This window comes from Pipistrellus kuhlii, unplaced genomic scaffold, assembly GCF_014108245.1.
Source record: "Pipistrellus kuhlii isolate mPipKuh1 unplaced genomic scaffold, mPipKuh1.p scaffold_m20_p_2, whole genome shotgun sequence".
NCBI lineage: Eukaryota > Metazoa > Chordata > Mammalia > Chiroptera > Vespertilionidae > Pipistrellus > Pipistrellus kuhlii.
Window position 1 is genome coordinate 102,826,272 of NW_023425515.1, and position 27,239 is coordinate 102,853,510.

The window sequence follows — 27,239 nt, forward strand, 5'->3', positions numbered from 1 at the left end:
ACAAATGTTCCTTTCCCGCCCCTTCTCACCCCACCCTCTGCCCTTTCCCCACCCCCCATTGTCCTCATCCATAGTTTATGTTCAGTCTCTTCCCACATCCCCCTCTCCCCTTTTCCCCAAGAATAAACAGTTCACTCCCCTTCCATACCTCTGATTCTATTATATTCAACAGTTAATATTGTTCCTCAGATTTTTCTATTTTTTAGTTTCCTTGGTTTTTAGATTCACTTGTTGATAGTTACGTATTTGTTGTTCATAATTCTTATCTTTGTTTACTTTCTCTTCTGAAAGAACCCCCTTCAGCAATTCATATAATTCTGGTTTGGTGGCGATGAACTCCTTTAGCATTTTTTTATTAGTGAAGCTCTTTATCTGACCTTCGAATCTGAGTGATAGCTTTGCTGGATAGATTATCTTTGGCTGTAGGTTCTTGCTATTCATCACCTTGAATATTTCTTGCCATTCCCGTCTGGCCTGCATGATTTCTGTTGAGAAATCAGCTGACCATAGTATAGGTGCTCCTTTATAGGTAACTACCTTCTTTGCTCTTGCTTCTTTTAATATTCTCTCTTTGTCTTTTGCTCTTGGAATCTTAATTATGATTTGTCTTGGTGTGGTCCTCTTTGGATTCCTTTTGTTTGGAGTTCTGTGCGCTTCCTGGACTTGTAAGTCTAATTCTTTCACCAGGTGGGGAAAGTTTTCTGTCACTATTTCTTTCAGTATGTTTTCGATATCTTGCTCTCTCTCATCTTCTGGGACCCCCATAATTCTGATGTTGGTTCCCTTGAAGTTGTCCCAGAGGTTTCTTACATTATCTTCAACTTTCTGGATTCTCTGGCCTTCTTGTGTCTGCGGAGGAGTGTCTTCTGGCTCTTTATGTTCCAAATCTTTGACTTGATTCTTGTGATCTTCCATTCTGTTTTTAGGATTCCATAAAATATTTTTTATTTCAGACAATGTATTCTTTATTTCTTGTTGATCCCTTATTATTTCTAGTTGATCCCTTTTCATATCCTCATAGGTCTTGTTTATTTTATCGGCCTTTTCTAGGAGATTCTTGAACAACCTTATAAGTGTGGTTTTGAACTCTATATCCAGTCGCTTTTTGTCCTCCATTTCTTTCCTTTGTGATCTATTTGGTTTAGGCATTTTCGCAGGCAGCTTTCCTGATGGGGCGGGGTTTCAGGGTGGAGCCTACAGCCTTGGCTTCCGTCAGCCCCGCCCTATGCAACTCCTGAGACTCAGGGACCTTCAGTACTTGTTGCGAGTGCCTCTGAGAGAAAGGTGCCCTCGATTTTCGCCTGCTGCCAAACTATCTATGCTCTCCCCCAATGAGTCCGGTATTGGGGTTCAGTTCAGTTGGTAGTGGGATTGGAGGTGGCGTTCAGAGCAGTCTGGAGCCCCTGTCTCCTTCCCGTCAGGGCAATCCCGCGGCACAGCCGGCCCTTCTCTGTGCGCAGTGTGCGCTCCTCCGGGACCTCCTTTTCACCGCTTCCCCGGAGTCCCGCCTTACAGCCCGGCTCCCTATGGATGAGCCTGGGTCCCCAGGGTCTGGCCTAGAATTGGGGTTCAGAGCAGTTGGAGCTGGGCCCAGCACAGTCGGAGCTTTTCTCTCCTTCCCGCTTGGGACCGCCAGCCAGGCACTTGGCCTCCCTCCTCTCCGGCTCTGTTCTCTCCTCGCGCGCCGCGTTTCTCCGTACCTTGGGCTTTTACAGCTCCTCCGCGCTTCCTTCTGGTTTTCTCCTTGCTTCTTGTTGTAGAATTTCCAGTCAGTCAACTTTCCTGTAGTTCTGGGTAATGTCCATTTTATATTTTAGTTGTATTTTGTTGAAATTGTTGTGTGCGGCTGCGGCTAGTTGCCTACCCGAGCAGCCATCTTGGATTCCCCTGTTGAACTTTATATGTGCCTGATGAAGTACTGTATATTTATTACATAATTTAATTCTCTCAACAATTATAAAAGCAACATAATATTACTACAGTATTACCATTTTTAGATGAGAAAAATGAAGGGTAGAGAAATGACTTGAAACTGTCTTAAGGCCAATACAGGTGACTGTGAATGAATAGGAGCAATTCTCCGAGAGCAGTAGTTATCCTGATCAATGCTGATCAGAATTATGAAAATAAGATAAAAACAAAACAAAACAAAACAAAATAAAATGAATCATGAATAACCTTGTTTAAATGGAACGACTAGGTAACTTTTAGTTTGAGGGGTAGGTCAAGTTTGTAGAAACTCTCAGGAAAAAGTTTTCAAATATCTCTCTATTTTGCCTGTGGTTATCTCTATGCTGTTTTTTTAAAAAATAAAATATCTACAAAACTTCTGCTCCTCATGAGATATCGGGGAACCAGAACATAAAGCTAAGAAAGACTCCTCTGACCCTCTAAAGTGCTTGTGCTACTTCCAAGTTTTTCTGATTCTAAAACACACCAACATATATGGGAAGTGAAAGAATAGAAAATAGGCCTCTCTTTTTCTTTGTTGTGATTTTTCCATAATTTATGAGAAGCGCCTGATAATTAAGCCCCAAGACAGTTGTTTCCTGTGTACATAGCAGGACAACAGAAGGCTGCCCTCCTCCCCCTCCTCCCTGCTGTTTTAATAGACTCAGGATGACTCATACTGAGTAGTCTCTGGTAATAAGTTGAATTGGTATTCCTTCTCCTCTCCCTGCCCTTCTTTCTCCCTTTCAAACAGGCCTCCCCTTTGAACTCTTCATGACTTTGTTCTAAGCTTGTTTCACAGGCATGAGAAAATGCTGGTATGGCATAGTCTCAGTGCATCGCCTGACCATCTCCTGAAAACCAAACAACTATAACTTCACGATAACTCCCAGCATCTGCTTATAGTTGAACCACTAAACCAACACAACACCCTTCCTTCCTTATTGTTCACAACACAACTGCTTACTCTTTAAAAGCCAGAGCGATTCTCTCTTCAGGATCCGTATTGCTCCAACAGGACCTGGCCCTTTCCATCCTTGGAAAGTAAACTTCATCGTTACTTTCCTTCTTCTTTGTGAATTCTTTCACGACCCATGTCACCAGCCACTCAAATAGGAAGATGTGCCAGAATTTTAGTTTTCTACTAGGAATGCAATATTGAAGGGCTCGATGCATTGACCATAGCAGCAAAATACACCTTACCTGTTGGTTCATTACAAAGTCAATAGGCTTCCGAAGCCATCATTGTGTTGCCAAAGTGAATGGCTCACTAGAAATGGGATGTTCTCCAATGGAAACTGGGGATGCAGGTGACTGCCACGTCTGCTCTGAAGATGAAAGTGGAGGAAAGCAGAGCTCACCCAGTCAGGGAGGGGAAAGCTCTGTGGCCGATACCTGCAGCACAGTCCATTTCTCTGTCCTCAGAAGGAAGGCAGCCACTGTGTAGTTGACATTTCAGCCACACAGAAGATAGACTCTGCTGGACAGTTTCTTCACTGCGCTTCCTCTGCAATGTGACATCGTCATATTCCAGAGTCACTTACACACTCACTGTGGGTGTTACATTGTAATATTCCACAGCCACTACACACTCACTGTTGGTGTTACATTGTTATATTGCAGAGTTACTACACACTCACTGTGGGTGTTACATTGTGATATTCCAGAGTCACTTACACACTCATTGTTGGTGTTACATTGTTATATTCCACAGCTACTACACACTCACTGTTGTTGTTACAACACTATTGTTTTACAGCAATTACTGTCATTGGCAGAAGGATGGACCTTCCAACATGTCGACCTTCTAGTTTCCAGCAGCTGTGAATATGTGATCTTATGTGGTAAAGGATCTTTGCAGTGTTGATTGCATTAAGGATCTTGAGATGGTATGTTCCTGACTTAACATTCTTGTAAAGGTACGAGGAATGCAGCATTTGGAGTCAGAGAAGGAAGCAGCAGGGGAAGCAATGTGATTGCTGGCTAGAGGGGGTGGAAGAGGATCATCCAAGGAGAATGAAAGGACTTTATGAATTAGCAAAGGCAAGAAAACAGATTTGTTTGCTAACGTCTCCACAAGGAACACTTGATTTTAGGACTTCTGACCTCCATAATGATAAGATCATAAATCTGTGTTGTCTTAAACCATTAGATTTGTAGTAATTTGTTACAGCAGGTGTAGGAAACAAATATACCTGTGGACATTTTCATCATCTGTCCTAATTTTTGACATTTCACTCTTTGACTTTACATTTGCAGAGCTATCCCAATGAAAGTATTCCAACAGACAGAGGTCCCAGTTGAGCCACAACCACCTTAGTATAACCTAGGTCAGCTAGAAACCTTACTAACCCCTGAATTGTAATAGCCAAATGGTTGTTGCCCGGCCAGTGTGGCTCAGTGGCTGAGCATAGACTCATGAACCAGGAGGATCACTTGTTTGATTCCTGATTGGGACACATACCCAGGATGTGGGCCCCACCCCGGTGGAGGCATGTGGGAGGCGGCAGATGGATGTTCCTCTGTCATCGATGTTTCTATGTCTCCCCCTTCCTCTCTTTCTAAAATCAATGGAAACATTAAAAAAATATTGTTGGCTTAAGCCACTGAATGTTGGGGCAGTATTATTACATAGCTGTAGTTAAGTGAATCAATGTCTTATAAACTAATGATAGCAACTGGGAAAGCAATGCTCCTAGTATTTTTCACATGATCTCGTTGCAATGCTTGCTTTTGTTGAGTGAATGGCTCAGCTCATAACATTTTAGGTATTTCAAATCTGCTGGTCCCAATCCTACAGATTTGTTAAACACAGAGCAATAACCAGGAACAGAGAAATCAGAATCTTTTCACTTCTCCAAAGGCCCCCTCCCAAAGAACTCACATTGTAGCAGTCTGTAGCTCTTTTTTTTTTATTAGTTTATTGAAACTGTAAAATATAATAAGTTATGTATACAAAATTAGACAAAAAATTGACAATTAAGACTTCATTGGCTATAGGCTACAGCTCTAGCCTGGGGTATTTTCTAAATGTTTTTGCATATAGCAAAATAATGACTGTCTCCACACAGATGTCAGGGTGGAGTCCCAGCTTTAGTCAGTAATAATCGTATGGTCTCATTGTCCATATGCAGGCCAAAGCTTATCAGAGTAAACATTTTTTGGATTTGTCTCCAAATAAGTAAATGACAAAGAAATACATAAGTGTATGTGTAACTAGCTCCCTAGAAATGGCAGGTTAAGTAAAAAAAACATGATCTGATGCTGGTTGACCTCTGATCCCAGAATTCAACAGTAGGTGGGAAGAGGGAACTCTTCTCCCCACCCACAAGTGTGTGTGTGTGTGTGTGTGTGTGTGTGTGTGTGTGTGGAGGGAGGAGGCAGAGAACAGCCATCCCTGCTCCATTACTGGAAATGTTGTTCTAGGAAAACCGCAAACTATTATCTTAGAAATGTGTGCTCTTCACATGTGACATTTGCAGTCTAATTAAGGGGGAGATTCTCATCATCATTATCACAAAGCAGGGGAAAGGGGTACCCAGGACTTCAGAAGGAATAAAGGTAACTATGTTTTGCCATGGCAGATTTAGCTTGCAGAATATATCAAATAGGTTCTGACAAAGAGCAGCAAACAGACATAGTAAATGATGATATTAAATATTCATTATGACTTTATCACAGTATGTTCTACATTCATTGGTGGAAAATTGTTTGTTGGCTTTAAACATATGACTGATTTTCACCCCCAAAATATTTGCTCAGTCATGCAACTTGTGATTTTAGAAGCATTTCTTCATACGTGAGAGGCTGGTTCTAATTCAGTAACAACCACAGTCAGACCTGAACTTAGGGAGCTCAGCCATGGCTCCAAACTAAGCCGTGGTGAGATCTTCACCCTGCTCTCCAGCTCTTTACAATTACAGATGTAGGAAGAGAATCTGCCAAGGACAATGCCAGTTTATTAACTTCATTTCTGAATGTATGCCAAGCAATTGCAGTTACTGCAATTGAAATCGGAGGGTTTTTTAAATTTCCATTTTACTTGGTGACTCACACTGTATTCACTTCCATGGACCTCAGAGGCCTGGCATTTCCCAGAGATCTACTTTCCTTTTGCTTATTTGAACCTTACTTTTCCTGTGATTATAGAATCACACGCTAGCCTCTCACTTGCAGAAGACAAACTGAGGCCTGGGGAAAAAGAACAGAATGGTACCAAGCCCGGGCTCTCCCTGCACAGGGGGCTCTGCTTTCCCTGATTGGCTCAGAAAGCCAGGCCTAAAACTCTCACACCATGTAACCCATGCACACGTCTCAAACTCTCTGGAAATCAAGAGTTATGTGTGGCTGAGCTGTTAGAAACTAATCATTTCTCTTTTTAAGCAGAGTTACCACCCATTTTTCTTTGAAGCAAAAATAGCCTGGCATATAGTATAAATGGCCGTGTCCTTGGAGCACTGCTGACCCCAAAGGTCAAATGTGACTGAAAATGAGAGTTGGAAGGCAATTCATCAATATATATAAAAGTCCAGGGACCAGAATGGCAGAATGACCAGAATGACCAGAATGACTGGTAGTTATGATGCACACTGTGGCAGCCAACCAGCCTGATCTGGGCCCCAATCAGCTGCCCCCCCCCCCCCCGCCATCCTGGCTCTCGATTGGCCCCCAACATAGGGGTGGGGATGGTTGGCCAACTGCCCGCAGCCCCTCTCCTCAGCCGGCCCTGCCCCCGATTGGCCTGCACTGACCCCAATAGGGGGCAGGGCTGGCTGTACAACTGCCCATGGTTTCTCCCTGCTGCTGGCTTGGCCTGATTAACCCCCATTGGTCAGGCCAGCTGGACCCCACCAGTGCACAAATTTTTGCACCGGGCCTCTAGTATGTTATAAAAAACAACTGGGTCCCCAGGCCTAGAACTCATGCAGTAAATAAGTTGACTATTGCACAGGTCTCCTTGATTAGACAGACACATGCCTTCCTATCAGTGACATAAAGCAGGCTCCAGAGAAAGTTCTCCCATTAGTGACCAGATGGCTGCAGGAATACGATGGCCTCAGAAACAGGCAAAGTTATCCTATGAACCCACTTGTATTGATCCGGAAACAATACATGCAGGGGGAGGGGGAGGGTGGTGGTGTCTGCATTTTGTAGCCATTTCACCAAACTCCCGAGCTGCTTTCCTCATGAAAATGCTGCCTCACCATCTCAGTGGGAAGCATCACTCTCTCTAAGAACTTTTATTACATTTTCTTAGAATCCCCTCATTCAGATTGTTTGATATCTTCTAGCAAAGTGGCTTGTGGACATGTCTCTGTCTCTCCCTGGGTTGTAAACTTCTTAAACAGGGACCAGATTCTTCACTTCTGTCATCCCCACATTGTTTGGCTCACTTGAGTACCCAACAATATCCCTTGAACAAGTTCATGGTGAGTGGACTAGCTGAATAAATATTTATTCAATCTGGTGAGCTGCAGGTGGGTAGCTGGGAGTATCCTAGCTTTAATCTTTTCTCTTTAGTTATAGTGGAAGACACCTCATTTCCTCTTGTTTCTTGAAACAGCCTAAGGCATACCCTGGAAACATACCCTTGATTCTTGGTCGTCTGTTGGCATCACCCACAGCTCTAGAGTCCTCATTAGATCCTGAGCTCTCATTAGGTCCTTGGTGCATCCCAAGAAGAGTGGTCCACAGGCATGATCTTCAGGATGTAGCGGGCAGCTGGGAGGCAGGGGGTACGACGCCGGCCCACTCCAGTATGTCTGCACACAAGGACTCCACAGCATCCAGCCGTTCTATCTGCACCAGTTTTGTGAGCAGCTCTGGGATGCTGTAACCTGCTGTGCTGATGCGATCAAAGAGCTGCATGCCATCTGTCATGCCCCCAATCTCATCCCTCTTTAGTCCAAAGCTCTCTGCAAGGTGGCGCCACGTTTTCACAACAGCCTTCTCAGAGTTGTATGTGGAGCTGAGCATTCTGCTGGTCTTCTCAAGGCAATCAAATGGCAGCTCCGTAGGGCTGAGTCCTGTGGAGACGAAGGGCCACAGTCAGATGCTGCAGATGGCAGTCAACAGAAGGCAACACCATGACATTTATTTTTAAACCTTTGAAAAATATGTAAAATAAAACACAGATACAGAAAAAACACTAAAAATAAATAGCTTAAGGCCAATAGTACCCAGGACTTCGGCAACCACATGAGAAGTCTTTTCCTAAACCTCAGTCTCAATAATGGCCTTTCTCCTCCTAAGAAAATAACCACCATAACCATATTGACAGTGACCGTTATCCTCTCGACACCATTTTCAGCAGTCACCAAAGCCTTCCATACAGGCTACTCTTAGTTGAGTAACCTTGCATACTTCCTGGGCCAGGAAGGAAGTCAAAGGGATAGTATCATGTCCCTTTATGGGGACAGTAGTAACCTTTATGAAAGGTGCTCTCAAAGACAGACCAGACTTAGTGTTTGAGAAATCTGAGCCAACTCAGTGGTTCACAGACTTTGCTATACATAGATTCACTTAGAAACATTTTAAAAAATTGATGTGTTGCCACTTCTGGAAGATGGAATATTTTTCTGGGTAAGTAGAGCTAAACCCCTGGCACTATGCATAAAGCAAACATATAAGGATTCTAGAAAATGGAGGGGAAAAAACTGCCAAGGACCTCAGTACTGGAGCAATAATACAGTGGTGAGTTCCTTGGGTTTTCTTTTGCCTCATCATCCAAATCATGGAGCTGAATAGTTCAGCAATCCAAATTCCAACAATAACAAAAATACCTTCAACAAAAGCCTGTTATCTCTAATTAAAATACTAGGAAAACAGAAGCTTAGCAAGAAGAAAACATTTAGACAATAATGCTTTATTGCAGCCAAACACCTCAGAAAAACTGTGATTTCACCACCACCATGGCCAGCAAAGGCTGACTGAGGAGTCTGGCTACAATCCTGCACCCAGTGGTGTCAGGGAAGGCTAAGTAGGGAGCCTGGACTTTCCTATTTTCAGCTGGTAACAAGTCCCCCAACTCCCATTGTATCAGTGGAGACTACTTGGAGAAACAGAGTTCCACTCTCAAACCAGCAATAAAAAGGAGCCAACACTTGGATGTCAAATAAGGCTGAGTGGGAACTTGAACATCTATCTGCACCGCACCTGCCAGTAACAAGGTGGCACCTGCCCCCTACCACAGAGGGCGCCAGCTACAATAGAAGGCTTAAGTAAGATCCATAACATGACATAAAAACTCAGGTTTCAATAGACACTACTCATCATACCAAGAACCAGAAACATCACAAAAATCAACGAGGAAAAAAAAAAAAAAGACAACCAATAGATACCAACACTGATGTAAGATATGTTAAAATTATCTGACAAAGTTTTTAAGTAAGCCATGATAAAAAATACCTCAAAAGTAATTTCAAACACACTTGGGGAAAAAAATTGAAAGCAAAAGATAGAAAACTCATTAGATATGTTTAATGGCAGAATAAAGACAGAGAAAAGAGCTAGTGAACTGGATAATGGAATGGAAATTATTGAATCTGAACAACAGAGATAAAACAAACTGAAAGACTCAGAGCCCTAGGGACCTGTGACCCTGTGACCAAAAGTCTCACATATGTTCCATGGAGTCCTAGGTGAGGAGAAAGAAAGTGGAGCTTAAAAAAAAAATGGCTGAAAAATTTCCTAATGTGGAAAGAAACAAAGCCTACAGATTAAAAAGTCTGATAAAACTCTGCAGAAACCAGTTTGGCTCAATGGATAGAGCGTCAGCTTGGGGACCAAAAGGTTCTGGGTTCGATTCTGGTCAAGGGCATGTACCTTGGTTGAGGGCATATCCCCAGTAGGCAGCTGATGAATGACTCTCTCTCATCAATGTTTCTAACTCTCTATCTCTCTCCCTTCCTCTCTGTACAAAATCAATAAAATATATTTAAAAAAATTCTGATAAAACTCTGAACAGAAAAAACTCAAAGGAAGTCATATCCAGACACATCATAAATAGACTTCTGAAAACTAAAGACAAGAAAGTCTTAAATGCAGCCAGAGAAAAACCACATATTACTGATAGGGAAAAAAAAAAAAACAATTAGAATGACAGTGGGTTTCTGAACAGAAATATGGAAGCAGAGGGAAGTGGCAGTGTTTTCCAGTAATGAAAGAAAAGAGCTGTCAACCCAGTATCCTATACCAGTGAAAATATCCTTTAAGAATGAAGGCAAAATCAAGACATTCTCAAGATAAAGAAAAACGAAAGGAATCTGTCACTACCACAGCTACCCTAAAAGAACAACTAAAGGACGTCTCTAAACAAAAAGGAAATAATAAAAGAATAAACCTTGGAACATCAGAAAAGAACACAGTAAGCATAATTTGAGTAAATATAATAGGCTTTTTTTTTCTTTTTAAGTTTTCTGAATTATTATTGTAAGTTGATGCAACAGATGTGGTTCTAACTATATGTAGAGAAAATATATAAAACAGCTATAAACAAAAAGGACATAGGGAGGTAAGGTTTATATATGTCACTGAAGCTAGTAAAATAATGGCTAGTAAAAACACTGTGGACAGGTTGAAAGTAAAATGTTAGGAAAAGATAAATCATGTAAACATTAATAAAAGGAAAGCAGAAGTGGCTATCACAGCAGATAAAGTAGACTTCAGAACAAGGGAAATTATCAGAGACTTAGAGGGACATAATATAATGATAAAAGGGTCCATTCAGAAAGAAGACAGAGCAAACCTATACATGTATGCATAGAACAACAGAGCCCCAAAGATGTGAAATAAAAGCTGGTATAACTAAAAGAATAAACAGACAAATCCACAATTATAGTTGAAAACTTCAACCCTCTTCCTCAGTAACTGGTAGAATAATTACAATATAGAACTTAACCATACCAGTATCCAAAATAATCCAATCAACATTTACAGAACACTCCAACCAATAATAACAGAATATACATTCTTTTCAAGTGCAGGACATATACTTCAACAAAAAAATTTAAATGAACTGAAACTGTATGCAGAATGTATCCTCACAATGAACTCAAACTGTAAGTCAACAACAGAAAGATAATAGGAAAATCTTGACATACATTTGGAAATTAAACAATACAATTTTTTTGTTTGTTTTTTTAAGCAGAGATTGAATTTGGTTCATTACATTCATTTCCCCATGGAGTTAATGCATTTATAGACATGGTTTATTTTTCAAAGGCTGAAACACTGTTTTCAGAGACCTTTATTAGGTTTCTGCCAGCTTCCTTGATTTTCTGTTCTAAGAAGATTAGTTTGAATGTGGGGCCGAGGGAGGAGAGATATAGGGATCCTCATCTTTCTGGGAGGTCCTGGAACCAAAAGCTATTGGTGCTTCCTAGGTTGGGGCGGGCCACTGGCAGTCACATCCTGCTCTGCATCCTGCCTCCCTCCTTGAGGAGAGCCCTAGCACCGGGGATAACCCACAGAGCTGACCTCCCACTGCATCTAAGAGCTCCGCTGTCCCCCGGGCCTCTGTCTTGCACCACTATTCATGCATTTGGTGTACTATCAGGGATAAACAAACACTTCTAAACAACCCAGGAGTCAAAACAGAAATTAGAAAGAAAAATTTAAAAATAATTTAAAATGAAAATTCAACATATCAAAATTTGTAGGACACACCTAAAGCAGTATGAGAGGAATACATATGATTCAAAATACATAAAAATATTATCAAAGAGGAAACATCTCAAATCAATAATCTAAGCTCCCATCTCAAGCATCTAGAAAAAGATTAGCAAAATATACCCACAGTAAACAGAAAGAAAACTATAATAAAGAGCATGAATCAATGCAATTGAAAAAAGAAAAACAATAGAGCTAAACTTGAAAAGAGCCAGCCAGTTCTTTGAAAAGATCAACAAAACGGACTAATCTCTAGTAAGATTTTTAAATAAATAAAGAAAGAAATATAACACAAATTATCAATATCAAGCAATTGAGCATATCACTACAGACCATGAAGATGTAAAAAGATAATAAGGGAATACACACATAAATTTGACAACTTAGATGAAATGGAACAATTCCTCAAAAAGCATAAGCTACCATCACTCACCCAGTTTAAAGTAGATAATTTGAACAGCCTTAATATGATTGAAGAAGTAGAATTTGTAGTTTTAAAAATCACTACCCCCCAAAAAATTGATAGGTTCACATTGTTCCATTGGAGAACTCTACCAAAATTCAAAGAATCAACACCAATTCTACATAAAATCTGGACAATAGAAAAGGAGGAAACACTCCCCGCTTATTCTGTGAAGCTAGTATTAACTTGATACCGAAACCAGTACCAAAAAAGAGAAAACTACAGACCAATATTCCTCCTGAATGTACTAGTAGATGCAAAATCCTAAAAAATGATTAGACAATAGAATTCAACAATATATTAAAAGAATTATATTCATAAGAGTGGGCTTTATTCCAGGAATGCAAGACTGATTCAATAATTTAAAAATAATGTAATCTATTCACAAAATTAATGTAAATTACAAACAAACAAACAAACAAACAAACAAACAGAAAACACCCTAGGCTAATGTTATACTTAATAGTGAAAAACTGAGTGCTTTCACTCCAAGATCAAGAACAAGGCAAGGATGTCTGCTCTCCTCATTCTTAGTCAACATGGTGCTGAAGTTATAGCCAGTGCAATGAGGCAGGAATGGGCAATAGATTTTAAAAAAAAGGAAATCAAATTGTCCCCATCTGCAGATGTGATTATCTGGGTGATTATCAAGGAATCTACCAGAGAACTCCTAAACCTTATAAGTGACTTCAGCAAGGCTGCAGGATATAAGATAAACACACACAAAATGAATTATGTTTTTATATGCTAGCAATTAAAACATACACTAAAATTAACATAAAATATCATTTGTAATCATTCAAAAATAAATGAAATACTTAGGCATAAATCTAACAAAACAGTAACAGGACTTGTATTCTAAAAACTATATATGGTGAAAGAGATAAAAGAAAATCTAAATAAATAAAGAGACATTCCATTTTCATGGTGATAGTATAGATGTCAAATTTCCCAAACCTTGGTTTACAGGTTTGCTGCAATTCCTATCAAAATCCCAGCAAAATATTTTGTAGATATGGGAACAATTATTCTAAAATTTATATAAAAAGGCAAAGAAACTAGAATAGCTAAAACAATAAAGAAAAAAGAATAAAGTGGGAACAATCAGTCTATTTGATTTCAAGACATATAAATATGGCAATCAAGATTATGTGATTTTGGCAGAGGAATAGACACACAGATTAATGCAAAAGAACAGAGAACCCAGGAAATACACTCACACAAGTATGCCCAAGCTGATTTTTGACAAAGGTGCAAAAGTAATTCAATGGAGAAAAGATAGTCTTTTCAACAAATGTTCCAGGAGGAAGTGAACATGTAGAGGAAAAAACAAAACAAAACCTCAATCTAAGTCTCATATTATGTGAAAATTAACTCCAACTGCTCATGGACTTATGTGCAAAATATAAAACTTTTAGAAAAAAATCATTGGGATCTAGAGCTAGGCAAAGTGATCCTAGCCTTGATACCAAAAGCAATCTATAAGAGGAAAATGATAAATATGACTTAATAAATTTAAAACTTTGCTCTGTGAAAGATCCTATTAAGAGAATGAAAAGACAAGATACAAAGTGGAGAAAATATTTGCAAATCACAAAATTGAAAAGCTCCCAAAACTCAACAGCAGAAAAAAAAAATTCACACAATCCAACTGAAAGATGGGCAAAAGACATGAAGAAACATTTTGGATAGCAAATAAGCCCATGAAACGATGCTCAAACACAAAGAAAATACAGATAAAAACCACAATGAGATATCAAATACACATACCAGAATGACTAAAATAAAAAAATAGTAACACCACCACATGCTGGCAAGGATGTGGAGAAACTGGATCACTCATACATTGCCAGTAAAAATGTAAATGGTACAGCCATTTTGGAAAGTCGTTTGGAAGTTTTAAACAACACTAATCTACCATACCACTCAATAATTCTGGGCATTTATCCCAGAGAAATAATGATTTATGTTCACATAAAACCCTCTACATGATTATTTACAGCAGCTTTATTTGTAATGGCCCCAAAATGGAAACAACTAAGATGTTCTTAAATGGATGAATGAGTGATTAAACAAATTGTGTTACATCCTTAACACAGATTACTAGTTAGAAATAAAAAGAAACAAACTATGATACATGCGCTAATCTGGATGAATCTTCAATGAATTATGCTTAATGAAAAAATACATTTGCAAGAGTTTACAGTATGTATGATTCCACTTATATTACAATTTTGAAATTACAAAACTATAGAAATGAAGAACAAATTAGTGGTTGCCAGGGAGTGGGGTAGCTAGGAAGTGTGTGGCTATAAAAGGGCAAGCAGAGAAATCCTTGTGGACGATCTGCAGTGCATCCATGTGGATATCCTGGTTGTGACTTTACGGATGGCTTGGCAAGATGTTACCATTGGGAGAAACTGGGGAGAGTATCACATGACCTCTCTGTCTTATCTCTTACCAATACGATGATCTCAAAAGGAAACGTTTAATTAAAAACACAATAAGAGACACCGATGCCTAGGACTCACCCCAGACCAATTACATCGGGGCTTTGGGGCAGGGGAGTAGAGGGAGCCAGTGTAAGACTCTCCGAAGGCCTTATGTTCACTCAAGACTGGGCCCTGCTGGTCTATGGTTCTCAGCGGCACCATGGGTGCTGCAGGCACATGAGAGGGCAGCTGAGTGCACAGGGGCTTCAAGCCCTTCATCCTTCCAGTCTCACTGGAGGAGCTCCTCTATCCGAAAATTAATTTGAAAAATCGCTGTCCCTGGGGTCTGGGCTCTTAAAATAAAGACATTGTTGGAGCTGAGAAGACAGAATTCTAATCACCTTTCTGGGTGATAGAATACAAATCTCAGACCATCCTCCACTGGGCAGCTGATGGCTCCCAGCCACATACGCTGGGTCGGACAGGCTGACCTGGGATATGACTGGTGGAGAGAGGCCACATTTCAACACTCAGAGCTTTTGAAGAGAGCGTGTGGCCCTCAGGAGTTATTTTTGACCACCAGAACACCAGCCAGTAAGCCTGCCCTGGGTTCAGTGTGCTGGGCTTGGCCCAAGTGGAGAAATGAGTGGGTACCAGGCTACACGCCTGCTGCCTGGGCATATGGAAAAATCCATGGAGGGGGCCAGTGAGACCAAACCAAGTGGCCCGATGAAGCCGGGAAAACCCCCTAACCTCAAGGATGAGTTTTGTCTCCTGAAAACAAGATGGTAACATAGAAACTTCATTTGGCAGAAATTGGGAGTGCAGATTCTGGTTTCAGATAGAAATATAATTAGAAATATAAACTCATCCTGCCCACACTCTAAACTGCAGTTAGTAAGGCAGTATGATTCAGTCTGCTTAGGAGACATCCTTACGAGAGGACACCTCCACACACACTGCCAGTGAGAGGGAAGGGAAGGGCGGCTACCACATTTTGGATAAGTGATGATTATCAAAAATTTTGAAGATGATAATGCCAAAAAGAGACAGCCTGTGGGGTCTGGGAGACATCTAGCCCTTCCACCCCTGCTTTCTCTAGAGCAGTGAGTGTCCTGACTGCGTGTTCCCCTCAGCGAGGCCCTGCACTGGGGAATGCTGGCTCCCTGGCCTGAAGGGAAAGGAGGGCTGATGGGAAATGCTGGGGAAATGTGCTAACATAGCTTGGAATCAAATTTCATGTCCCTCCACCTGAAATCAGTTCAGCCAGAGCTTCTGATGAGGAAGTTGGATGGGTGACTTTTCTCGGCCCCTCCCTAGAGCGCCAGGATTCCTGTCAAAGCCCCCTCCTCGCCTCCGGTTAGAAAGCAAGACCTGGGGGAGTGCCCCCCGGTCAGTCCTTCTATGCTCACCTTCGACAACTCCACACACGTTGGCATACACATCCAGTATCTTTTTCCTTCGACTTTGAATCTATGAAAATAGTTTAGAGAATGTTAATTTTCAGAAAGGAGGGAATGGCAGAAAACAATGAATCTACTCTTCCATCTCAGTGTTGGCAGAGAGCCGCTGTCCCCTGATTTCCAGCTGGAAATGCTGAATCAAGGCCCCACACGAACATCTTATCCATAACTCAGAGAGCACGCCCTTTTCTGGCCTCCAGCTCGAGAACTGTTCCTGCCCTCCGGCAGACTTCCTCGGCTCATAAGACAACCAGAGGTCACATGTGCACAGGTCTGTTTGGAGGGCAAATGCCAGGGACTGCAGCTTGCCGGCAGGAGGCCAAGAGGTGAGGCCCCTAGCGGGCAGGTATAGAACTAGTCCTGCTTGGAAGGCCCCCTCGTATCCACCCACTCACTAGGCCTCCAGGTTCAGCAAATGATCAGCCCCACTGCAGAGGTCACTGAACTGGACAGCCCATGATGTCTCCGTCAGAACCCAGGCCCAGTCCAGTCTCTAATTATAAGGGACACTTTTACCAAGAGCAGCACTACCTAGCAACACAGCTGCCCTGAGGCTTGGATGCTAGACTGTCAGGCAGCCTGGGGCAGGCAGCCCCACACCCCTCCACAGTACCTTTAAGGCCTGCTTCAGGTGATAAACCTTGTGGAGCATTTTTTTACCTGAAAATGTGCATGCTATGTCGATATGCTATGTGGTCATATAGTACACAGCTATTTGTTCATACAGTAGATAGCTATGCATTCACATAGTATATAACTATGTATTCATATACTTATATTATAAATAGTTATAATATTTAACTATTATATGTGTGGTTGGATATAGGGCAGTATATTTACAAAGTTTTTTCTGTCCTATAGCATTCCAAGCAATTTTAACTTATTGTCTTTGCTTATTTATTTTCTTCTATGAAGCTACATAAGATAAATAAGTTTTCTATTTTTATAATATTTTGCTTTAAATCTGTCCCTCCATCTGAGTTTGCTAACTTGGGCGGTGGGAGTAGCGCCACGCCCCACAGCAGGCTCATTGGAGAAGGGGCGTGTCTCCGTGCCTTAGGGCTGCACAGAGAATCGCAAGGTGTGAGCCTGGGCTGCTAGCGCCTCACCCCGGCTGACTTGGGGGTGGTGGCGGCTTTCTCCCTGGCCAGGTGGACCAGCGACAGCAGGCACAGCTCCGGGGAGCCCTGCTTGTCGGTGGCGGGCTCCTCGTCACTGTCCATGCTCCGGCTCAGCAGCTGCTCGTTCTCAGAGGAGGCGTCGTTCTCACTGTGGAAACAAGAAGGGTTCGTTAGCCGAAGCCGGTTTGGCTCAGTGGTAGAGTGTAGGTCTGCGGACTGAAAGGTCCCAGGTTCAATTTCGGTCAAGGGCAGGTACATTGGTTGCGGGCGATGTGCAGGAGACAGCTGATCAATGTTTCTCTCTCATCGATGTTTCTATCTCTCTATCTCTCTCATTTCCTCTCTGTAAAAAAATCAATAAAATATATTAAAAAAAAGGGGGGGGGGGAAGGGTTCGTTAGCGCTGCCTGGGAAAGTGCCGCCGCCTGCACGTCCTTCCAGCGGTGGGCGGAGCAGGGACGAGGTTCTTAAGCTTTTACTCAGCATCTCCTGGGCACGATGTGAGAAGCCTCAGCCTGCTCTCCATTCCGTCCGGACAAGGAGGGTGGATGCAGGGTGGCGCACAGGCACTGGGTGAGGAGGACTCGCAGGGGCCAGTAAGGTAGGGATGGCACCAGCTCACCCCTCCACCCCACCCAGTTTGGGAAAGGGTTCTTGAATATGCTAGGGCTTTCTACATTTCATTCAGGGAAGCAAAGAGTTTAACCTTGTGTCTTCATGTAGCAGACGAGGTGATGTGGCGGGCACAGACTTGATGACAGCTCTCTGGGGTAACGGAACACAAAGCCCATGCATACACACAGAGCTGAGCCTGGGGCGCCTGGGAGGGGGCTGCTGGGATGTGAGACCACAGCAGCCCAGGGAGTGGGTCTGGGAAATCTTGCAGGGAGGCGGGTGGCTCAGTCACACTGCTGCTCACCGCCCAGCCCACACCCCTAAGCACATGTGGGTTGAAGCTCAAACTCTCAAAATCATTCCAAATATATGAAAACAATATTCTTTTTTTAATAGGCATCCTGCTTGTTTCCTGTGGTTTGGCTGAAGAATTATATTTGCTAATAACTGGATTGCACTAGGAAGCCCACACCAACATAACCGTGGGGACAGAATGATATACAGAAAGGAGAAATGGTGAGAGACACCCCCAGGGTTCCGGCCCTGGGAGAGTTGGCTGGCTTGCTGCTGGCCCCACCTGTGTGCAGGCCAGGTGGGAAGGCACCACTGTCCACAGACCACTGAGTGGCCTCAGGCCCTTTCCCTAAAACCTGAGAGAAGGCGGAGAGGATGAAAGCTCAGTGCCTTGTCTTTTAAAACAATTGTTGAGTGTTAATTTTTATTTAACATTTGTGTATGAAACAAGTAGGGTCCCAAAATATTTCCTTAGCTTTTGAGGAAACTTAAGTCTTAGAATGTGTCCCAGCACTTTTGAGTGTTCTACCTCCCGTCCCCGGGGCCCCCGGCTCTCTCCTCTTGGCAATGAGAAAAGGCTGGAAGGTCAGATAGAGAGTGGCTGACACCACATGGGATTGGACAGAGGAAGGCTGGAGGAGCGACTTGTCTGCAAGAGGCACACTGCCAAGCCAGTCCCCGTCACACAGCTGCCAGCCTGGGTTCCCTCCTGCTAACAGCAGCTTGGACCTGGCAGACCTTTGCCAGATGTGCACGAAGTTGCTCAGACCAAACATGTGTGAGGTTTTGAAAAATGACCATTGGCAATAGAGGCACTTATCAGAAACAACCATTTTCTACAGGACTGCCAAGATGAGCACACGCAATTGCTTTTCTTTCCCAGTGTGCAAAGGTTTTATGATCTAAGTTTGCTTCCTACCCTTGTGTCAGGATGTTGAGTTTTCTAAATGAGGTAACAAGTTGGGTAGTGCTTTATAAACGGCAAAGCTCCATGCAAACATCTTGGTTCATTATCATGCCTAAAAAGCAGGCTCTGCCAGGTTCAAGTCCCCCGGAAACCCCCTTGCCGGGAGCCAGGGAAGCAGGGCAGAGCCCCTGCTCCTCCTCAGCTTGCTGACTCCACAGGGCCTCTGCCCGCATCTGCCACGGGGCAGTTTGCATGGATGGGGTCCTGGGACAGCCATGGGTGGACTATTACCATGGGATGGATTTTTGGAATCTAAGCAGGACTAAGTACAAATGACCTGGCAAGGTGACTCAGAAAAATCATGGGTTCAGTTCCCAGTCAGGGCACATACCTGGTTGCAGATTCAATCCCTGGTCAGGGTGCGTGTTGGAAGCAACTGATTAATGTTTCTCTCTCTTTAGTCAATGGGAGTTTATCCTTGGGTGAGGATTAAAAAAAAAAGTTTACTTCCCTGCACTCTCAATGTTAAAGCTGGAGCTGATTCCACATCCCAATGTGTGTGTGTGGTAAATATGGTAAAGACTTCATGCATCCAATCTCTTCCTTAAGGGGCTTTATTTCTCTAAGTGTTAGCGCTTGGGCCAGAGCCTGTGGAACACACACTGCAACCAGATGGCCTGGACTCGCCCCCTGCCCTGCCACTCCCTAGGGATGTGCCTGTAGGCCCATGACAGCTTCCTACAAATGTGCGCAATGTTAGCACCTTGCTCAAAGGGTTTATGAAGGCAGCACAGGCACACTGGAGGTAACCAGCACCAGGTATGTGGTAGCCGTCTCCATCACCACTGCTGCAGTATCACGGGGACATCAGTCCTGGTGTCAGCACTGTGCCGTCACTTGCGCACGGCCAGCAGTGGCAGTCATATTAACCAGGCTGCTGGAGAGAAAGGGGCACGCAGCAGCTGTGGGGTCTGCATGAAGCAGGTGCATGTTGCAGAGAAAGGCGTGGGGCATCTGGCCTCGGAGGATGGCAGGTGTTCACCACCTTTCCCTGATACCACCTGGCCCTGCTGCAGCCCAACAGTGAGGCTGAGGCTCCGGGTTGACTAGGACTGCCTTGCTGGCTGGCCGCTGGTTGCTCTCTCTGGAGCTGTCCCAGCACGACCTCCAGCCAGCTGCCGGATTTCTCAGAGCACTTCTCACCCGCGTGGCCAGCTGCCCTTCCTACTCAGGACCCCCAAGGACTCTTCACTTCAGCCTGGAACTGGGCATGCTTTGGTTTGACATACCTCTTGGCAGTCTTTGCTGGAGCTGCTGTCAGTTTCTCAAATTCGTCCTTTTCAGAGAAAATCACCACACTGTCTGTGGGAAAGATTGGGGGAGCGAGGAGTTAGTGTCGGCTCCAGCTCTGAGCTTGTCCTTCCGCTGCTCACTTCCTCTGTAGCAGACCTTACTTGGTGACTAAATCACAATGCCCTGAAGATTAAGCACCACGTGGCTGCACTAACACCCCTTCCTAGGACCCCTGCACTAAGTGGCACAAGAGCATAGCCCACATGTGTCAAACACAAGGCCCGCGGGCCAAATCCGTCCCGCCAGGCCTTGCAATGTGGCCCGCACTGCGCTGTCATCACTGCACTCCGCTGCGTTTCCATCACAATGACAGTTTATGACTGTTCAGTAAACCATTCGGCCCGCAATTTAGGCTGGATTTTAGATTTTGGCCCCTTCTATGATTGAGTTCGACACCCCTAGCATAGCCAGTTAGAAGGCCAGGCTGCCGGGGTAGTGGCAAGAGGGTCAGACAATCTCCACACTGAAGACAGACACCCATGCTTGTGGGGACTCTGTTTACAGACCTTGAGCCTCTTTCTTCTCTCCTTCCTGGCTCACTTGGGCTTCCACACTCTTCACTGAGTGGCTGGTGCAGCAGGCTAGTTAGAGAAAGATAAGTGTGTGAGCAGCTGGTCTCGACTGGTAAGGAGATGGGGCTGTTCAGGGGAGAGGGGATACGAGGCAGGCATGGGGAACAGTCACCTGGGGAAGAAGGCTTCGTCTTCATGATGTAGAACATGATGATGAGGACGATGGCAATGGCCATGATAAAGATGGTGGACATGGCAATGATCAGAGCCGCAGCCAGGTGTCCTTGGCCTGAGAGCTCTGCTGAAGTTGAGGAGAGAAGGCAATGCCTTAGGACTCAAGCGTCCCTACAGGAACCCATCCACCAGGCAGGGTCCTTTCTCCTTAAGACCATGCCCCTGTGAACAATGGCCCTGGGACACTTCCTGGGGCTTCAGAATCAGAAATGCTTGCTTAGTCTGAGAACCCAACCCTACAAGTTCCTTTGCCCTCCCACAGTGCCGTGGCTTGTACTTGCTCAGTTGTTCCTGGGGTGCTTGCCCTTGGTTCGACTGCTTTGGGAAGCCGGCATGTGTGTTGAGTGCACTGTGGGCATCTGAAGGCAACCCTGCCTCACTGGGGACCGGGCCATAAATGTGCTTAAACCACAGATGGCATTGCGACTGTACAAGAGGGGATGAGGAGTCAGTATGAGATCTTGCTCGGAGAGAAACTGTTGACCTTGGGGGTCCTCCCCCATCCTTCCACCCCAAAGAGACTGGGGAGTAAAACATAGTTATTGAGAACAGATATTCAAGTGTTGAGATCAGCAGGCTCAGATGAAAGCCTGCAACAGAATTGCATCAGAGCCACCACAGCTCAGGAAGCTGGCTCCTCTCCACCCTGCCACACTCGCCCTGAGCAGCATTGCCACACCCATAGAGTGAGCAGCTCCCCTCCTCCCAGAGAAATTTCTAATTTCTAGAGCTGGGGGCAGTGAGTGTGATTAAATCACAGGAGGAAGGTGATTTGAAGTGGAGAAGAGCTTGTGGTCATTTCTTTTCTTTTCTTTCTTTTAAAAAATATATTTTATTGATTTTTGTACAGAGAGGAAGGGAGAGAGATAGAGAGTTAGAAACATCAATTAGAGAGAGTCATTGATCCACTGCCTCTTGCACACCCCCTACTGGGGATATGCCCGCAACCAAGGTACATGCCCTTGACTGGAATTGAACCCGGGGCCCTTCAGTCCCCAAGCCGACGCTCTATCCATTGAGCCAAACCGGTCCCGGCTTCGTGGTCATTTCTAATAATTATTTTCTCTCTTCCTCTCCAGCCACCCACTTCCCCCACTTACATCTAGGTGGTTAGCACCCTGCCTACCTTTATGGGCTCGGTGGAAAGGAGAGAGGGTGCTGCTGCCCGCGGTGCTGGACAAGTGGGCAGAAATCCCCACGGTGGCTCCTGCACCTGCAAGGAGAACAGTCGCTGTGGGCTCCTCAAAGCGACCCGCAGAAGCTCCACCACCAGCACTGAAACACACGGTGTGGCCACAGAGCTATTGGTTCACAGTCCCAGGTTATAAAAGGGCTGGAGAGGGGCCCACCTAAGACCTGCCATCTAAGTTATCCAAGTAAAGTTATCCATGCTTATTATTTAAAAATATAGAAAATAACCAAAACGCAAGAAAGAAATACAAGAATCACCTACAGCCTCTGTCTACAGTTGACAGTTTGGTGTATTTTTCTTCAGTATTTTTTGTATAATACATTTTTAAATAGTTGTGACCAAATTGTTAAAAGAGTAGGCATGAGCTTGGTCTTCTCTCAAAACTGTGATTTGTAAAACTCCCATTGTATGTAAAAAAGTGACACTTAGCAGGCTTAATATGAAGCTGATTTTGTGATCAGACAAATCACTAAGTTGTTCAGTTAAAACAAACAAAATGTTCTACCACAGAAAAGATGACATAGTCAGCCTTCCTTTAGGCCAGACTTGAATTTTGAAGTTAATAAAAATGATCATGTTTCAAATAAGTGTCCTCCTGCCTTGCTTTGTTGCTGACAGTTCTGAAGGAGCTGGAGAGTGTGGGCTTGCTTGTCCGAGTGAGGCCAAGTGAGGGTCCTCCCGAAAATCAATGCATGTTGGCCCTCTTAGCTGCCCAGCCAGGACTAACAGCACCGATGCCTGGATCCTGGTCAGCAAGGCTCCATGAGAAACAGGGGTGTTTTCTTTAACAGAAGCTTCTTAGGAGAAACACAGCCACCTGCTCCGTGAGTGGTATTTCTAAAGCCACCTGCACACATGGCCTGGGACGCCCAGGTGACAGTGACCACAGCCAACTGGGCAAGAGAAGTCCTGCTGAATTATCCATACATCAGTGGCCAGTAGGAAGAGAAGGTCCTAGGAGAGAGCAGGGTCAGAAACTTTTGATCCTCACACCTTTAAGAACAAATGGAAACCCTACAAATAAAATAGGGCTGCAGTTTGGGAGGGAGCAGGCTGAAGACTGGCTCCTGCTGCAGTTCTGCATTTCTTTTTCTTTCTTCCTTCCTTTCTTTCTTCCTTCCTTTCTTCCTTCCTTCCTTCCTTCTTCTTCTTTCTTTCTTTCTTTCTTTCTTTCTTTCTTTCTTTCTTTCTTTCTTCTTCCTTCCTTCCTTCCTTCCTTCCTTCCTTCCTTCCTTCCTTCCTTCCTTCCTTCCTTCTTTCTTTCTTTCTTTCTTTCTTTCTTTCTTTTTAATATATTTTATTGATTTTTTACAGAGGAAGAGAGAGGGATAGAGAGTTAGAAACATCGATGAGAGAGAAACATCGAATAGCTGCCTCTTGCACACCCTCTACTGGGGATGTGCCCGCAACCAAAGTACATGCCCTTGACTGGAATCAAACCCGGGACCTTTCAGTCCGCAGGCCGATGCACTATCCACTGAGCCAAACCAGTTTCGGCCAGTTCTGCATTTCTGTTAGGTGTCCCAGGGTTCAGGCCAGCCAGTTGCTGGGTTGGACAGGAAGTTAAACTGTCACAGGTATATGAGAAATGCGATTTGCCACCCAAGGGGCAAATAGACGAGTTTTTAAGGAAGCACTGTGAGGTGTGAAGGCTCACACCCTCTTCACACCCTGGACAGGGCTCACCCTGGGGAAGCTTGCTAGGCCAGAGTGTGTGCTCCTGGTGCCATCCTGCGTCCTTCAGCTCACACTCAGCAGTTTTCCACGTTGTTTGAAACAGCCCTCTTGTTGAGTTAGGCATCGCTCTCTGGGGATTTGCCACTTCCAGAGCCCAGGGACTTCACTTATTGGGAGCTCCTGGCCTCTGGCTCTTTGTCTGGTCTCTGTCACCTGCAGTGTTGCCTCAGACATGGGTGTGGGTGCCACCCAGATCACCAACACGATGGAGGGGCCAGAGTTTTTCCTCTGCAGGGCATGATGAGCTCTGTGGTTCCACTTCTTTCCTTCTATGTTCTCAACTGCTGTCACTAGGATGGCTTCTTAGTTCTACTGAGAGCGAGGGATGCTGAGAGGAATAGGGGTACCAAGGCAACAGCCCAGCATGGGATAACCTCAGAATCAACAGAGACCCAAAGGTGACAGGCTCAGAACAGAGGGGCCTCCTGATGTCCCAGCCCCTATGCTACTGTCCCCAGGGCCTTGCCCTTTCTTCTGTAATTGCTGGTGGGTGATGGGCAGGAAGCTGGGAAGTGGGCCCTGGGACCTGGGAGGCTGGAGGAGGCGTGCTCAGGATCCCCGCTGGAAAATTGGCTTTTCTTTCTTCCTCTCCTCAGCCTCTGAGAGCAGTCTCTGCTCTGTTCAGAGCTCACAGAGACATTTCGTTACCTTTCTGGAGGATGAACAGCTTTCCTGACCCCCAAACTCATGATAAAGCTCATAATTTAGATGCTGTTAAATTAATTTAGCCTTTTCACCTGACCTCAGAGCCAGTGGTCCATTGGGGAGGTGCAGTTGGAGGTGTGTGCTCCCCGTGAACAAGACCAATCTGGAGGTTGCCTTTTGCCATCACAGGGTGGTAAGCTGGGTTTCAGGTGTTAGCCCTGTTGGCATTGTACTGGGAGACAGCTTATCACATTTGGCCCAGTGAAGCGAGAGAAAGCACATGGGCACAGTTTCAATTGGACATTGAAAACGAAGCTCATCCATCTGTTTGGCCAGGGGCTCAAGGGAGCTTAGGCCCTGTAGTCGGGAAAAGACTCTGGGGTCTGTCTGTACTTGGCTGACTCCTGTCTCTCCTGTACCTTGCTGGCTGAGGCTGGATAACAGAGGTGGGAGTTTGGGACACAATATGCCCAGCCTGTGGCCCAAAGAGGGACAATGAGAGCAGTCTAGCAGCATGCTGACTTATGGAATGCCTTTGCATCTGACTGGCAGGGCCGGTCACACGTAAACATCAGTGGACAATGGACGCCAGCTATTGCAAGTCAATAATATGCACCTTGCTGCCCCTGCTGAGCCCGCCCTTGGTCGATGTCTCCACCTTAATTCTCTAGACATTTCCCCCCAAAGTGAACTCAATCTGGTACTAACTGAACAGCCTGGGCTGGTGTGTTCTGAGCACATCCAAAGATAACAGGGAGAGTGAGCAGGACTAGAGGTCCCCTCTGGGCGTGGGTGCCCTCGGGCAAGCACACCATCAACACAGGACCTGTGCAGGATGTTCCCCTGCCCAGGTCTTGCACTGGTCTAACGAGGATTAGCTCAGCATTAATAAAAACAAGGTGCCTGGGAGGTTTCCCTTTGCTCCAACACATGTTGTGTCTTTCCAGGTCACTTGGCCTCTTTGGAATGGATCATTGATGAAAATGTTTGTCAGTGTTGTTTCTGATAGGTGGTGAACTACTAACTCATCTTATGCTCCATCATGTTTGGAGTCCAGCTTTGAATAAGCAAAGATAAGATATTTTATGATAGGGGTAAGGGAAAGTTGTTGGAAACTATATTCCAGAAAGTAGACAGAAATATCCACACAAGGTCTCTATGCAAACGAAAGAAAATGGAGTCTGAGTGTGAGGCAGCACTGACTGTGGACATTGGTACAGGCAGTACCATTGGTGGGCTCTGCGGGGAGTACACTTACCTCCTCAGAAGGAGTCTGAAATTGTGAGCATATGGCTTAATGTCAGCAATGTGATGACAGGGTTTACTAAGAACCTTTGAGGTTTGTTAATCCACACTATTTATAAATGTGCTGATGAGTATACTAGTAGAGATGGCTGGCATTCTCTACATATGGCAAAAATCTTGAGTTTTTAGGAATTTATTTGTTGATTTTTACAGCTGTCATTGAGGGGCCTGAGGCTGTTTCACTGGCTCAGTGCCCCCTACTGGCAGCTGCTGGAACAATGAGCAGAGTCATTAGAATGTAGCTGCTCAAGTTGGGCCTAAGAGCTTGCTGGGAGAGCAGTCTTGGAGCCCATCCAGACCTCTGAGGCAGGACCTGTTTCTTAAATGAATCCCAGGGATGGTGTGACAGATTGACATGTTCACTTTCTCGGACTCTACCTCTGGTCCAGCCTGCATTTCTCCCATGGCCTTCAAGCTACTAGCTACTGCTACTGCTACAAATGTGATCATTATTAGAGAAATTCTTCTTGGGGCTACATTTTTTGGAGAAACAACCTTTTGCCAGGGGGTGCCTCTCCCCAGGGAGATGAGGAAATGTGTACAGGGATGGTAATCTGGAACAAAGAGATTTCGAGAGAAACCAAGATGGTGGCATAAGATAAACACCTATACTGATGTCTCGCACAACAATTTTAAACCTGCAACTGGAGGACAGAATGAACATCATCTAGAACCACAGGAAAGCTGGCTGAGTGGAAATTCTACAACTAGAAGGAAAGAGAAAAGGACACTGAGAATCAGAGGAGCTGTGGAGGTATGGAGATCTGTGAGCATGGAAAGGACGGGCGGCTGAATATGGGGCTGGCTTACTCGCAGCATGAGGAGAGGGTAGGCAGCAAATGGGAGGCTAGCTTTCTCATTCGGGAGGAAAACAAAACCTCCCGACTGCACTGAAATCCAGCTCCGGGTGAGACTTTCGGTACCAGACTCATTTGGCAGCAGGCTAAACTTGAGAGCAGCTTTTTTTCAGAGGTGCATGTAGTCATTGCTACAGGACACTGAGACACAGGGCCCTCTTAGTGAGGGGCTGATGTGAAACCAAGGCTGTCTGCTTCACCTTGAGACTCCGCTCCATCCAAGCTGAGCACAGAAGCCCTCCCAGCAGAGACACTGCTAATCCTCCAGTCAAATGGCCTGGAGGTCATCTGCCCCCAGCGATACCAACAACAATCAAGGCTTAACTACAAGACTGTAACACAGCCCACAAAGGGGTGCACCAAGAGTGTCCACCCTCAGGTCACTGGGAAGGCTAAGCTACTGGGCCCTATAGGACACCTAGCACACAAAGCAACTTTATCAACTCAGGGAAGCAGCCAAAATGTGAAGACAAAGAGGCAGGCCACAAAT

At 44.6% G+C, this 27,239-nt stretch overlaps 1 protein-coding gene across 2 annotated transcripts in view; it reads right to left on the reverse strand.

Moving 5' to 3' along the window:
• Positions 1–5,978: 5,978 nt before the first annotated feature.
• Positions 5,979–27,239, reverse strand: part of EDAR (ectodysplasin A receptor) — a 37,830-nt gene continuing 16,569 nt past the window's right edge. Inside the window, exons 6-12 of one of the 2 annotated variants that reach the window (XM_045584182.1) lie at positions 22,140–22,226; positions 20,952–21,077; positions 20,774–20,848; positions 20,204–20,276; positions 17,087–17,246; positions 15,927–15,987; positions 5,979–7,976 (exon numbers count right to left, since the gene is read on the reverse strand). In XM_045584182.1, the coding sequence (XP_045440138.1) occupies positions 7,654–7,976; positions 15,927–15,987; positions 17,087–17,246; positions 20,204–20,276; positions 20,774–20,848; positions 20,952–21,077; positions 22,140–22,226 (905 nt within the window). In that variant the 3' untranslated portion in view covers positions 5,979–7,653. Of the gene's footprint in view, positions 7,977–15,926; positions 15,988–17,086; positions 17,247–20,203; positions 20,277–20,773; positions 20,849–20,951; positions 21,081–22,139; positions 22,227–27,239 lie in introns of both variants that reach the window. The other variant, XM_036447994.2, reaches the window with a different exon arrangement.